Source organism: Poecilia latipinna, unplaced genomic scaffold, assembly GCF_001443285.1.
Source record: "Poecilia latipinna isolate Pla-1442-1.1 unplaced genomic scaffold, P_latipinna-1.0 Scaffold267, whole genome shotgun sequence".
NCBI classification, from domain to species: domain Eukaryota; kingdom Metazoa; phylum Chordata; class Actinopteri; order Cyprinodontiformes; family Poeciliidae; genus Poecilia; species Poecilia latipinna.
In genome coordinates this window covers 168,272-183,947 of record NW_015112883.1, presented here as the reverse complement: position 1 = coordinate 183,947, position 15,676 = coordinate 168,272, and the positions used below count along the sequence as shown (strand labels likewise).

At 38.8% G+C, this 15,676-nt stretch overlaps 1 protein-coding gene across 4 annotated transcripts in view; it reads left to right on the top strand.

The window, feature by feature from the left end:
* The window catches only part of LOC106947988 (uncharacterized), a 33,881-nt gene that overhangs the window by 12,466 nt on the left and 5,739 nt on the right, over nt 1–15,676 (top strand). For 2 of the 4 annotated variants that reach the window (XM_015033377.1, XM_015033378.1), the window contains exons 2-8: nt 8,261–9,558; nt 10,878–11,098; nt 12,527–12,732; nt 13,501–13,661; nt 13,759–13,862; nt 14,004–14,064; nt 15,328–15,416. In XM_015033377.1, coding sequence (XP_014888863.1) covers nt 8,292–9,558; nt 10,878–11,098; nt 12,527–12,732; nt 13,501–13,661; nt 13,759–13,862; nt 14,004–14,064; nt 15,328–15,416 — 2,109 coding nt within the window. In that variant the 5' untranslated portion in view covers nt 8,261–8,291. The other 2 variants (XM_015033379.1, XM_015033375.1) reach the window with 2 other exon arrangements.

Sequence of the window (15,676 nt, the reverse complement as noted above, 5' to 3'; positions counted from 1 at the left end):
TCGCACAATAAGAGAGCAAATTTGAATGATCTACAACATTTTCTTCCTGATTTAAAAACAGGCTATAAAATTCAATCTGATGGAGAGAAATGTGCTTGTGCCTTTAAGGACTACATGTTGCAGACGTGTAAACATGTGTCTAACCTGATGACGTATGCTAATTTTGAGGTTATTCTGAATGCACCACATTATTATCTGTAACACATATTAATGATGAGGTTTTCAGAGGTGTACTCTCACTGAATAAATGACCTCAACGTAGGCAGTCACCTTTACGCCCACTCTGATGCTCAGACATCGAAACTGATTCAGCTTTGCTGTGCTCCGTGTTGGGTCGTGAATAAGGAGAGGAGTTCACATGCTGTCTCTGGCTACCTGTGTTACGAGTATAACGAGAGACAAAAACTACACAAGAGTACTTTAAAAAGGCTTGTTATCTTTACAAAAATTACTAAAAGAAAGATGTGAAAATATTTTTAGCAACAATCTGCACATTCTTCATTCAGCTCAAGCAAGATAACAAGTGTGTTGTTAAAATGAATTATATATCAAGAAAAACATGTTAGCTTGGAAACCACAGCTTATAAACTTTGTTTATAAAGCTGGTAATTCAGGGCGTCAAATAAATTAGTTCACTTTTAGATTTTCTCCTCTGGCCTGTAGTATTATTTATGTTTCTACAGGTGAATGCTGGCTTTTCTATTCTTTTTCTTAGCTAAATGTCTTTAGTGTCAAGGATCCTCTGCTGTCTTTATGAGCTAAAGTTAGCGTATGATTCGTAGCCACTGGTTGAGCTGTGTCTCACTATCTGAAAAACAGAGTTTGAAGCTTTTTTTTATATATATTTATTTATGATTTTCAAGAATAAACAGGCAAATTACGGAGTTTGAAGCTTTGCACGTGACTCTAACTTCAAGTTTTGAACTAATTTCAGGTGAATGGAAATGACACGTTGTTGGTTGGAAACAGATAAATGTTTGTTTACTTCAGATTCAGATCAGACTCTAAAAACACTTAGCTTCTTATTTTAATTGGTCAAACACCATATGTAACTTTAATATGGATTAATATTAAGGTACATTTGTGGAAACAGATTTAGCTCAATGCAGAAGCTAGCAACTACAGTCTTCGCTCTTAAAGGTTCAACCAATCAGTGCCAAGGAAGATAAATGGCGCTTCTGGATTGGCTGCTTTTGCAGACGCCAGCCAATACAGAGAGCGTCAAGTAGCATTGAGCCAGGGTATGTCAGCTTCCCAAAATGCATTTTGTTTAGAATATTTTAGGCACAAGTCCACAAATTGGCCAGATTTCCATGAATAATTTGTAGTTGTATAGAAATTTCTCTCATTTGCTCAAGTTATATTGAAAAAAATCTTCTAAACAGAGAGAAACCACCAAAAATATGTATGCTTTTTCCTTATCCAGTAAAAGACTTTGCCTTTTAAAGACTTATTTAAATAATTTGTTCATTTATGCATCACTTTAATTCAAAATGTGATTTTTAAAAGCATGCTAAAAGAGGTCTCTAAATACACAGCCTAAACTTATAAGGCCTAAAAGATTAAATTATTGAAATTAGTTGAAGTGAAGGTCGTTTCATGTCATGGTGGTGGAGATTTTTGGATGTGGGACATTTTGTAGGTCTGCTTATATTTTTCTGTCTGTTTCGCATCAGAACACAAAGAGCATTGTCTGATTCACTTCTGAAATGGACATCAATTTACTGAAGTATCGTGAAATTCTCATAAAAATGACCTCGACATAGTTTAAACCATGTTTAGGAGTTTAATTTCTTGAGTTTGATGCAGCCTTTTACGGCTATCAGGAAAATATTTAACTGTGATACTGTTGCTAAAAATTGCAATGATGATATCGAAACCTCTTCCTACACATTGGCCACATCGCAGCCGCTAAAAATAAAGATTAGCTGTGAGCATTAAAGGCACAACTGACCACATATATTATGAACGTACAATAATACTTCATTGTCAGTCCAAAAGCTTTGAAGCAAGATTGTATTTATACAAAGCAGATCAGACGCTTTGCAATAATTATAAAGTACTTTCTTTAGAGGAACCTGATATGTGAGCTGTTTGCATTTAAGCTGCAACTCTCATCCCTCCTTTACGGTTAATATTTATTCCTCAGTGGTGTGATAATACTTATGCATACCTAAAAATACATAAGGAAAATTGTGCGTACTTGTGCTGATTTTTACAGATTTCCTCCACAAAGAAAGTAGAATGAAGTTACGTTGCAACAAGCTCACTGAAAAACGCACTAAAAACGTCGATACAGCTTTTAAAAAGAGTCATGGACAGCACACAAATATAAAATCAGTCGACAATACATATTCAAAATTACTGTGCAGGACAAAAGTTAATTGTGCTGAAAACGTTGATAAGACGTGCAGAGAGTCGTAATCTACAGAGTAGCAGCCATTTCTGTGCTGCTCGGCAGTCAGAACCTTCTGGACCCGAACGCCGGGCTACGTGTCGGCTACCTGAGGGAGGGACTGAGATCGGGTTCTCTTGGAAGTCACTTCATAATTTTGGGCCTTTATGTTTGTATTTTTAATGATATAATCCAAAATACTCCTCTCTCAATGACATAAACAGGATAAATAAAAACATACAGCATACATCCAACTTTGCAAAAACATTTTCCTTCCTTTAAATTTTTAAGTTTTACTGTCAGATATCCTCTAGAAATAACATTTTTGCTGTACTGATGAAGTTGCGTCTGACACTTTTTTTTTTTTTCTCCACATAATGAGTAATTGTGCAAGGCACTTGAAAGATGCAGGGATTTTTTTCACACAGCCCCCAAAATAACTGAAAAGAAGTGAGACCAGGACCAAGATTTTGGTTCACACTACATGCAAGACGAACGCTGCAACACTTACAGATGATTTGACGGTTAAAAAAGGAAAATTGTAAAAAGGTTTCCGTGTATTTGAATGGAATGGGTTGAAATGGGTTCATCCTTTGACTTCCTCGTTTAGAGTGGCAGGCACGTCAATCAGCGTTTCCGTTACAGGTCAACCATTACGTCTTTCTTTTTTTTATTTTCCCCCGTTTGTTACCACAATGTAAAATCATTTGTGTTTTATTAGCTTTTTTCATTGCAAATCATTTTCTCTTAAACACCGGTGTGCTTGAAGGCTGAAAAGTCACGTTGATGTGTCGTGTTTACGGATTGGCCTATTGAAAAAGGGACAATAATGTTGGAGATAGTTGCTCCAGCAACTTCTGCAGGTCAAAACTGGTTGCCAGTTGAGCTACTGGTGACTGACTGAAGCTTGATGATAAACTTGAATTCTGCTGATTGTCTTCTGCAAGCTGCAGCTGTTTCACATGAGCATACGTGCAGATTTGACTCCCTGGTTATCAGTCAGACATGCTCAGGTGAGAGAACGCCGTTTAAAAAAAATACATGTACGTATTAAATATGTAAGTAATTTAGTAGCAGTTCAGACTCAGCAAAGTTAATAAAAGAAAACAGTTTTAATATTATCCAGAAATTAAGGAGACGACTTTTGATCTGCAAGCAGCAGAGAAAATCAAATTAACACTAATAAATTAGGATTTATGTTTACAAAACAACTATAAACCTGAGGATTTCAGAGCATCTCCATCCATCATGCCTCATAAAGCAAAAAAGGAACGTTTAATCTGAAGTTTGACAGCTAATATTTGAACTTTACCTAAGTTTTTTTTATTATTTAAAAGATAGAGAAAATTATTTTTATATATGCAATGGGAATTAAATAATATATAGTCATAATAAAATTAAATAAATGTAAAACTATATGTAGAAAACCGTTTAAATAGTAAAATACACTATAGTAAAAGCTTATTTAGCTCTATTTTCATATTTATCTTTTAAATCAATTAATAAATATAAGATGTATTTTTTATTACTATTTTAGATTTTTTTTCTTGCTGTAAAAGACACGAGACTTTAAAAACCGATGCAGCTCAAAAACGATGAACACATAAATGCCAAATGTCTCCAGTTTGTCTGTAAACCTGCATGTCTGTGACAAAGGCCATCAAATTCACTCCAGTACGTCTGGACTCGCTGGTGGTTGAGCTTGAGGTTGACTGTGTAGGTGTTTAAAGGTTTTTCTCTGCTCGTTAAGGCTGAATTAACGAGTGCAGAGAGGCGACATGTTTACAGGTGCGTGCTGCATGTGTGAGTGGGTGGGCGAGTGGGTGGGACCACTGGGTGTGTTAGAGGGTTCCCTGAACCTCATCGTTTGTCGCCGTCTTCTTCCTTCCTGTTTCGTTCTTTTTCACTTCCTGTCAGCTGACTCAGCCCGGGAGAGTCTTGATCTGGTAAACATCTGGTGCCTCTGCACACACACACACACACACACACAAAATGTTAAGCGTAATTAAGGCATAGAGGTGGAGAAATTACCCCGCTGAGATAAATCACAGGATGTTTCACGTTGCTGAGAAAAGTGACTTAAACGCACAAATAATCAGCACCAAACTGGAAGTCGTTTTTTTTTTTTTTCGTACTTTTATTTGAGAAAGAAGAGATTTTTTTGGTGCATCTTTAGGTCAATTTAGGAGGAAACTGAATAACACATAGATTAAAAAAAAAACAAAGAAGAAGAAAGAGAGGACAACAAACGCTTGGTGAGAAAGAGAGACGCAGCGATGTGGGGACGGGCAGATAGACGGAAAGATATACAGAGAGCTGGAGGTGGGGGGCAGAGAGATAAAGATAGCTAAAAGGAGGGAGATCCGTCAGCGTTGTTTCCTCAGGATGTGGTTATCACGACGACGCAAAGGCAGTAGAGGCAACATCACTACCCGCTGGTCCTCTTTGACACCTGCAACAATGTGTAAGTATGAAAGTCAGGGTGTGCGTGTGTGTTTCAGTGTGACAAAAAAAGAAAAAGATGTGTGTGGCCTATGGTTGGTTTTCTATCCATTATGATGGGTGTGTGTGTGTGTATGTGTGTGAAGACACAAATAGGAAGGACTGAAGCTAAAGGTTGAAAATCAGTTGAGACAGCGAAGAGCTGAGGACCCAGAGACAATGATGAGGACAGTGAGAAGGCGAAAACATGAACAACGGGAGGAGAACGTATGCGAAAAGGAAATTAAGCGCCAACGACTGGTAAAAAAGAATGTATACAGTGTATTTGTCTCTTCATCGCTTCATCTGACTTTGTTCTTTCTCTTTCTGACTCACTCGGTGTCCTATTTAGAACAGAATGTGGTTTCTTAAGAGACGATGAAGAAAAAGACAGCCAGGAACTAGATGCTTAGAAGAAATAAGTAAACGTTTTACATTTAAAAGCTCAAAGATTTGCTTATATGGAAACGGCGTGAAGAAAAATATTTAAATCAAGTTTTCCTGAATGGAAGATGATGTTTGTTACATTTTTTTTTGTTGTTGTTGTTGCTTTTCCCGCCGCACGACTTTGTGTAAACAGCTACATTTAATTTACAATCACACCTAACAATCTGATTCTTTTGTTTCAGTCTTTTGAAAAAGAGCTGATGAAGCGTAAATTTTCAAATTAATTTTAAATGCAACACCAACCATTTAGATAAATACATTTTATATGTTTTCTGTGTAGCAGGAATTGAAATTTGGTAATTTATTTTGCAGATGATAATATCATCTGCTATTAATGGCCACAGTGTAACTTTTGTCCCTAATGCTAGAAAAAAAGCAAAAGCCATCCTTTTTGACCTGTCAGTTGTACTTTGTGTGCTTTTAATTTAAAGTCTCCTTTTAGCCATCACAACCTGAAGTTTGACTAAACACTCAGCCTCAGTCATATCCTTTAAGTGCACAAATCTTTGCAGCTGACTCTGGATCAGCCGCAGTCTGTTATCTTGAAACCACTTGAGTTCATATATTATTTAAGTTTCGCCCTCATTGGTTGGTTAAGCGTTTGGCCGGATGGTTTGACTTTTGCGCCCTCAGTTTCCATCACTAGCATGTTCTAAGATCACTCCACATTCTGCCTATTACCAGATACAAATTTGGGTATTTTTTGGTTTTGGTAAATGCAGGAAGTTTTCCTTTTTTAACTGGGGTTTAATAATAATTTCCTGATTACTTCTGTTTGGCTCCAGATCCTGAATTGAAGCGTGGGAACTTTATGGGAAAGTTACTTCAGATGACTTGCTGTAAAAAGGAAGCACGCCGCTGTCAATACGTGATCTACTCTTTACCAGATTCTCTTTAAAAAATCACAACACAATGGATAACTAAGCAAAGTTGAAGCAAACAATTTTGCCATAATGGAGAATTTTGCGTGAAATTTCTCAAATCCCCTAATCCACACATATGCAAAGGGGATGTACTTTAATTTTTTCTTGACCGTCGTTTGAGATTAATTTGGTTTGTGTTTATGCATGGTTTCTTAGATTTTCCAGAACACCTTTGTTGTTGCTTTTAATATTTATTTAGTGGCTTTTTTGCTAATCTTTCATTGCTACATGTGTATTTCTGTAAAAACATAACAAACTTTGAGAATATTTCATGATAAAGACGACCAAAACTACGTTTTACTTCAGATGGACTACTTTCAGTCTTCTCTTTCAAAGCTACACACAATTAAATAAGCTGTAAAAGAAGCGTTTAAAAAGCAACCGACGAGCTGCATCGTGGAGAACTAGAAATGGTCATTTATGCACATAAAGTCTTTTCTTTTATATCATTCTTCTTGTCTTGTGTGCATAATATCAAGTTTAATGAGTTAACATAGAAATCAGTGGGACTCCTTGCAGACTTTTGGAGAAATAGGTGAAACATTTTGAGGAAATCCAAATTTTTTAAATATATGCTTTTCTTTTTTTATGTTGTCTAATGAGCCTTTCTGTTTCCTTGGGGTATAAATGAAACTATATTACTGTTGCTGTTGCATGCGTGCAGATTTTTGTGAGAATAGAACAGAGATATCTTTAATTGCCCCACAGCAGGGCAATTCATGTGCAACAGCAGCAGGTTAAAGGAAGGTGGAAGCATGCAGATATAAAAATAACAATAAGAGGTGAGTGGAGTGATGTAAAGAATGAAATGTACAGGAAGAAGAGCTGCTGGGAGGAAGGATCTTCGATAACACGTCTTTGTGCACATAGGATGCAGCAGTTTGTCAGTGAAGGCGCGTTGGGTGGGAGTCATTGTCCAGCAGTGATTTTATTCTAGCTACTGATTTCTTATCCCTAGACATCAATTGATTTATTTATATATACAGTCATAATATTAATTAAAAAGTTTACAACTACGAGAACTGCAGTTTATTTTTGCAAACAAGCTGTGGAGAGGAAGGTAAATAAGGCTAAAGAAATCTCCACCTTACTGATAAAAAATGTATTTTAACTTAAAATGATGCTGCTGGAATAAAAGATTAACTTATTTTAAGTTTTTTTATATACATTTCTACCAATAAATACCACACGTAAATTGTACAAAGTGAATAAATCCTTAAAAATAATTTTTTATGTCAAGTTACAAATCAGTGAAACGTTGTTAAGATTAGAAACTTCGATTTGTTTGAACTTAATGTAAAGTATTTCACAACGTAAGCTAACACTTTTGTCTAATTTGTACAAGTCTTAAACCAAATATGCGATGTCCTTCTGCTTAATAAATAATATTTGTATCATCAGGCATTTATGCAAAAACTCAAGTTGTAGAAAACTGATTTATGAGTATTTTCTGACTGACGGGACAGACAAAAAAAATAAGTGTGATTTCCTACAAGAAATGTACATATACATGCTTAAATCCAATAAACATCTTTATCCAGAATTGGAGGGGTAAAAATGCTGTGCTTTTTCTTTACATTGATGTATCGTTACTTTTACTTGAGTAAAATTTCTGGATTTTCTACCCACTGCGAACAAATTCACTGAGTGAAGAAGAAACTTGTACTGACCTAAAATTCACCAGACACAGACACACACCTGCAGTTTGTGTTAAAATTTCATAAGTCTTATATTGAAAGTAATTGATTTAGAAAAAAGAAAAATTCTCTTGCCTGATTTTGTTTATTTGTAATTATGATTAATTATTTTTGGTTTGCTCTTTAAAGTGCAAAAATGTCCACTTTTTGGTCTGTCTGGTCATGTAATTTTAAAATACTGAATGGTTAATATTTCGATCAGTTAGTACTTGAGTAGGCTTTTACTAAATACTTTTTACTTGAGTAAGAATACGTTGAAGTAGTGCTACACCTGCATGACTCTCCCTAAATTCCTCTGGTTATTCTGTTTCTTGCAGGTGTTCTAGCACAACCAAGCACACTATCACCATGGAGGGTCGCTCGTCCTCGCAGTCCTTCTCCAACCTCCAGCATCATTGCCACCGTCCGACCTCTTTCCCCTTGACCTTATCCGGCTTTCAGAGCCCTGATGCCGGGTACCTGTCCACACACTCCGCCCAGGACTCCCACGACCAGTACAGAGGCAGAGAGGAGCAGTCCGCGGCCTCCTTCCTGACATCAAACACCTCGTCTGGGGTGAGGAGGGCGAGCAGCGACAGTGACAGAGTCTTCCTCACCACCAGCGGGAGTAGCTTGGATGGAGATGCCGGTTTGGGAGGAAACTTTGATGGCGAAAACAGACATGGCGGTCATTTTGACGACTCATGGTACGGCAAAAAGGGGATCTGGGACGATGGGGAGAGAGAAAGTGCTGCGGATGACTTCCACAGCAACACGAATGATGTGTTTTGCACTCCTGAGGAGGGAGACAGGTGGAGAATCAGGTCAAACTACAACAGTTATGGACAAGGTGAAGCCGTTTGTAGCAGGGAGTTTGGCGCGAGCCACTTCGGTAAGCAAACTATATCCTACAACAGGACGGAGTCAAAGCTGAGCGACCGCTACGGAGGAGGAGAGGAAGATTACGGGTCCAGCTGCGGTTCGGGAGAGGATCAGCTTCAGCCGGCGGAAACTGAAGGGTCGTGGCACACCGTGTCACCAACAGGGGAGGCAGAGGTCGGCGGTCCGGCGGAGCGGAGGTGGAGAGGAGTGGCAGACGCCCACAGCTTGGGCTCGGGATCACCTGTGGCCATCAACACTCAGAAACTGGACTCTTTCTCTGACGCGTTCCTCCCCCAAAGAAGGAGACGATTCCAAATGCCTCCTGAAAGGGATTCTGGACAAATCTGGGAGAATGAACTGGAATCAGTAAAGTTGAGGCATAGCTGCGCTTTCGACCAAGACACCTATCTTCACCCCTCCTCCTCCTCTTTGTCGTCTTCTTTCCCCTCCCCACCCTCGTCGTCTCACCTCATGTCTTCAGTTTTGAGTCCTCCACCCACGCCCCTGCCTCCTCCCTCCCAGTCGCCCTCCAAAGCAGACTCTCCAAGCGCACAGGGAGGGGCAGGACATGTGGTCACCCAGGGCGGAGAATCCCTGGGCGGACTTCAGTTTTTCCCACCTCGCATTCAGCCTGCCGGGATGATCTGGAAGTTCCCCCTGCTGTCGCATTGCTTCTCGCAGGTGGCAGCTGACCAAAGCGACTCCAAGTGTGGCCTGAGGTCCTCTCAAGGTGACCAGGCTGGGAACGCTACAGGTAGAACCATAGGCCGACATGCTTTGCTTATTAAAGTGTAGAAGAGCACACACCAGGTCTAAATGAAAGGAGTTTACTCTCAGGTTAATACCCACATGTAAATTTACGGGACGTGTGGGTTTCTGTGGGTGTGCTTGTGAAGTTTCCCATTTCCCACATGCAAATTGCAGTTTCGCTTTTCACGTCTGACATTTCTTAAAACTTAAGTTGAAAGTTCCATCTTTTCACTGCTTTTCAACATTTTGCACATCTAGTAGAGTGAAATCAAGTCTGTGCCGAGTCTGTTTTGTCCTTCTCACAACTTGTGTTAAGTCTTTCAGAATTATTTCAACAAGAGATTAACTACTTCAAGTGTTAACATAACCCCATTTTTTGTTGAAGTGACTCTGAAAGAGTTTAATTAAAACCACTTGTGAGAAGGACTAAATGGACTCGGCCAGATTTGCTGTCCATTCGGTTGCTAATGCTTCTAAAAACAGGCCAAGGACTTTAAAAAAAAAATACTCAGTTGTTTTTTTGTTGTTGTTTTTTGCAATAACTTTACGTTTTTGGGTGTCTGGAAAGAAGTTTCACAAAGATTGTTAAGTGACATTCGACTGGAACATTGGCAACCTAACAACCACAGCAGAGCTCAGTCGGTTCCTTAGCAACCTGAGCTGAGTTCCAGCCGGTTACCTAGCAACCTGAGCTGAGTTCCAGCCGGTTACCTAGCAACCTGAGCTGAGTTCTAGACGGTTACCTAGCAACATCAGCTGAGTTCCAGTCGGTTAACTAAGAACCTGAGCTGAGTTCTAGTCGGTTAACTAGGAACCTGAGCTGAGTTCTAGTCGGTTAACTAGGAACCTGAGCTGAGTTCTAGTCGGTTAACTAGGAACCTGAGCTGAGTTCCAGCATGTTTTGTGGGCTGGTCTTATCCGCCCTCTTATCAGTGGCTGCTGATAAGTGTTTTGTTCAGACTACTACTTTTCATACGGTTGTTTAATTACGCATCTGTTTGCCGCCATTTTCACGTTGGAGTGTAAACCTTGAGGCCAGCAGCAGCTTATTTTAATTTAAAGTGACAAGAGTCCATAAAACAGCTCATTCTGGTCAATACAGGCAGAACTGAGCAGACTAAAAAAATCTCATTATCAAGTAATGATATTGTGCAAAAAAATGTAATGAACATGTTTTGTAGCCAATAGACGTCTCCTAACCTGTTCAAGGAAGCAAAATAGGTCAGCTTAAAATTTAAATGAGTGAATAGTTCTGCTTCTGAGGGACAAAGTTTCTGTAGCCTTTTTCTAATCCCTCCTTGTTTTTTAAATTCATCTCTTCAGCCACTTGTGACGTTCTCCAGTCTCCTGAACCGTCATCCCTCACTTCTTCAACCCATCGCTCATCCCTCCATGCCACCAGTCCGTCCTCAAACGCTCCTTTCTCTCTTCCGTTTCACCCGTTCTCCGGGAAGCATCACGAAACCACGGAAAATGCATCTCCTTACAAAGCGACCCAGAAAATAAAGACTGAACCAGTCGGTCTGGACCAACAGCATCCCCAGGTACAGTACAGAGTTTTGTTTTTATCAGCACCAGTAAGAAAACAATGAGGGTGATTAAAAGAATAATTGGATTTTGTTTTTTTATCCGCTTTTTAGTTTAGTTGCATAAATAAAAAAATTTTTTAATAGTGAAAAATTTGTAAAATTTGCTAATTTGTTTGTTCTTATTGGAAAATCAGAATCACTTTCTTTCCATTGCCAGTAAACCAGTTCACAGGGTAAGAAATTGTTTTGTTGCAATGATACAAAAATACATAAATAAGTAAATAATAAAATAAAATATGAATTTGAAAAAAAAAAATCAAATATAACTTATGTATTTCTAGCAACCTAAATGATATTATTTGACTGACACGATAATCAGTGCGATCCTTGAATGTGAGATTCTCCAGGTTTAATTCTAGAAAGACGGCTGTATAATGACTATCAGACCTACAAATATCTGCTTTAGGCAGGCTAAGTGGAATATCATCAACAAAGAATGACATGGCACTAAACATGATGTTCAAGAAGAAGCAGGTATGTGGAAAACAGAAAGAGGCTGAGGAGAGATCCCTGAGGAACGCCACGTTGAGGTCATCCTCAAACTTAACTGATAAAGTTAAGTTTTTCTCTAGTAATGAAGATCAACACATTTACCCCAATCAAATAGGATTCGTTTGTCTTTCCCATTTTGAAGATGGTTAAAAGAATCAGTTACTTCTTGATTAAATTTACTCAAATTAAAAGTTGCATTTTCAAAAGCTTGAGAGTCAGATTATATTTCTCCAGTGAATTTTTTTGTCTCTCTTTTACAGAAAATGTTAATTATGACAGGTAAAACAAGTAACAGGATAATGTATATAGTTTATATTTTAAAGATTTCCTGTGCTTGTTTTTGTGCTGCACAGGAATGGAGCAGCTCGTTGTAGAGGCTGTTCAGTTATTAAACAGAAACCAAGCGATCGGGATCGTGACATGCCACTGCGATCGTTCAGTTTATCTTCAGAAACATTATCACAGATTACATTTTTTTCAAATCTGCAGCCGATGTTTGCATATTGCTATCATTGTTAATCAACTAAACCCTGTAAACGGGTTAGCATGTAGGCAGGCGGCGCTCGCTGCACCTGGAGGAGCTTCAACTTCACTACAGATTCCAAAACCACAGCCTTATTTTTAGACGTGTTTAACAGATAAGGCGCGTAAATAAGGAGGATCGAGTGTGAAAGGTGGGATGATGTTCCTGCCGTGGAACGAGGCTCATGTCGGCACATAACGGGAAGTTATCTTTGCTCTTCTAGAGAGGAAATGATTTTGTTTGTTCAGATGCTTCTAAGATAAGTTACCTTTCCTCTCTTGACCTAAATCTAACTTTACTCTGTTTGTTACATTTGCATGATTCCAAAAGAAGCAGTAATAGTGAACTCCTTGCCTTTTGTTTTGCAGGAACAAGCTGTACGCGTCTACACTGGGAGGCCGTTTCCAAGTATCCTTCGCTCCAAAAGGGCTCAGAATCGGAGCCGCTACACTCCTCGGCCTCTGCTCAATCCTTCCCGCAGGGCTGCAGGCCTCTTCTCGACCCTTTCATCTGTTCACCGCAGCGGGGAAGAAACAGCATGGGCCGAGGAGGAGGAGGAGATATGTGGGTTACCGTAAGTAAAGCACACAAACAGGCCTTTACAAAAGATCACACCTTGTTTTCTAGCTGGAGAGCAGAGGTGACAGACAAGTCAAGTTTACTTCTATTCAGGCCTGTTGCAATAGATTTATTGTAAATAAATGATGATAATTTAAGATAAACTCAATCATTTCCATTTGCATGATTTATTGCTTTTTTCTTTTCTCTCTTTTTGTCTAAAACTGGATGACAGATGTCTTCAGTCGGGTGCTTTGGACTCAATTATTTTTAAAAGTATAATTATGTTTACAGAGACTTCATAACTCATTTTATTTTTTTGTTTCTGTTGTTTATTTCCAGTTCCAGTGTTAAATGTTTTTTAGAATATAAGGTTTATTGATCTTGCATTATTATGCCGTTACTATTATATCACTTGGAAATGGTCTCAAAACAACAATGTTATCATTTATTGCAATAATTTAAGAAAAATGTATCATCCAGTAAAACTTGTAATCATGACAGGTCTAATAGTTTAGCACATTCAGCAACAAGGCAGTTCAAAATGCTTTACACCATAAAAACATAACACCGTTACCAATTAGGAAACAAGCAACAAACATTGCATTTTCTCAAAAGCTATCACCAAAGTCGTCAAGCCAACATGCATCAAAAATTATGATCAATGTTTCTTCAATGTTTTTAACCCTGGAGATGATTCTCAGGTGATAGAAGGCCGACTTTGTGACTGTCTTTATGTGGCTCTGGAGGTTCAGAGGTCACTAGTTTGGTGTTTTCCTCTCAGATATGTCAACGTGGGTCCGGACTTCCAAGCCGATGTTCCTCCTTGCGTCGGGGACGGTGAGTGTTCGGCTTCCTGGATCTCGGAGGAAGACTCCCCTGGAGAGCAGCTGGTGTGGAAACCCTGGGACGAGCTGCAGGAGAGCGCGAGAGTTCAGTGCCACGGTAAGCTGCAACGCCTGCTGGGCAACTTTTATCTAAGCCTGAGTGAAGCCCCAGCTGGATGGAGTCTACATTTTAATTCTTTGTGTTTTATCTGCAGTGGAGAAGCTGCTGTCTATGTGCAGTTCCAGCTGCCTGCCAGGAGGGGGCAGTAACACGGAGCTAGCGCTGCACTGTCTCTACTACTGCAAGGGGAACACAATGGTAAGAACAGATGGTTTTATTGTCTCACAGGGGATTCTTTTTTGTATTTAAAGGTTTTACCAATTTTATCCTTCTTTATGAATCATTCCTAAGCTCTGTGCATCTTTTCCTTTGATTAATTTCCTTTTGTTTGTTCTGCAGGCCGCGTTGGAGATGCTGCTGTTTTCACAGCCCTCACCAGTAGCAGACTACCACTACTCAGGTAAACTCTCAGGTTCCCTCTTTATGTCAGTACTTCTGCTAAATTAATATTGCATTGCAATTCCAAAATCCAAAAGTGTGAAATTTAAAACATTAACCTTTGATTTTAGTTTCGGAAGAAACATAGCACACAGAATTTTATTTATTTATTTGTTTTATTTAATTTTTTTTATGAACTAGTGATAAACGTTTTGGCACTCCCTAAAAATAACTAACAATGCCTGACTTTCTGTTTTCCAAATGTGTACATTTGACGCGATGGACTCTTAGCCACTCTTCAGTACGGGAAAGACAAGAAAACATTTGTTTTTCAAGCAAGTCAAATGTTTGTTTATCTTCATAATCTTCAAGAAAACGACCTACTGCTAAACCCTTATCAACAGTCAGAGTGCATTTTATGTATTTGGCTAAGTCTTATACTGAGACATTTAAGTAAAAAACACTCATAAAAAATTATATTTTGAGATTCCTATGGTGTCTCATACCACCTCACACTTTGCACACTTAATTATGTTACAACCAAAATCTCTGGTGCATTTAAATATGTTTACATCTATTCCGGGTTTGTTGTTTAAAACTGGGGTTTTTACCTCAAACCACCGTCTAGATTTAGCCTCATCACAGACGGTAGGCGTCAGGCTTGGTTTCATGAACCAGGCCAGCCCTTTAACCAGATATTTATGCTTGTTTAGGCAGAAGGTAAAGCTGTTTTTCCTGTTTTGTGTTTTACCAAATATTTCCGTAGAGGCTTAAACTCACCAGAACAATTTAAGCTAAACTTTCCTGAAGCATTCGCCAACAACTATGAGAATTGGCTTGCATGTGAAAAAGAGAAACCTGTTTCTGCTGCATGTACAGTGGAAGTCATTGTTGTAGGCTGAATTTCCTCCCACTTACATCCAATCCTCTCACCCGTTTAATTCCTCAAGGAGCCCAGAACAAAGCAGACATTGTTGTGTGTCAGTCAGGTGAGTGTGTTCCCTGTAAATGACGGTAGAGCGGCGCCTTTTCAGCTCCGTAAAAAAACAGCTTATTGGTGCTCAGACATCTCAAGTTCCTGACAGATTTACTGGCCATCATCTGTTTAGGAAAAAGTCTAAAATAAAAGGTCTTCAAGCAGCTGTTACATTAAACTTATGAAATTATATCTTTGTGTGTTTTTCTACACAGCAGGGAATCATGTCTGGATCCCAGCATGTCATGCATGATAGGATGACCTGGTTGTATTATTTATTTTCATTGTTTCCCCCTTTTCTCTCTATAGGCTGTGATTTCTGGACAGATGCTGAGAAGAATCTCTTCCACACGGCTTTAGGGACGTATGGAAAAGACTTTCCACTCATTGAGAAGACGGTAAGACAATGACACTGATATTCTTTACTAGAGCTGGACAATAAATCAATAACAACACACGTCGCGATGTCAATGTGATCAATATTAATAGATAAAACATCTGATAGGATTTAATATTCTAGAAGAAAGTCTGTAGCTGCTCAACCTCTCAAGGCCAGTTAAACAATGAATGGTTGGTGAAACTCAAAATAATTTTTTTTTTTAAGGAAATTTCTTAGATTAATCCAAAATGTCTGCTTTTTTCCAGAAAATGTTTGACT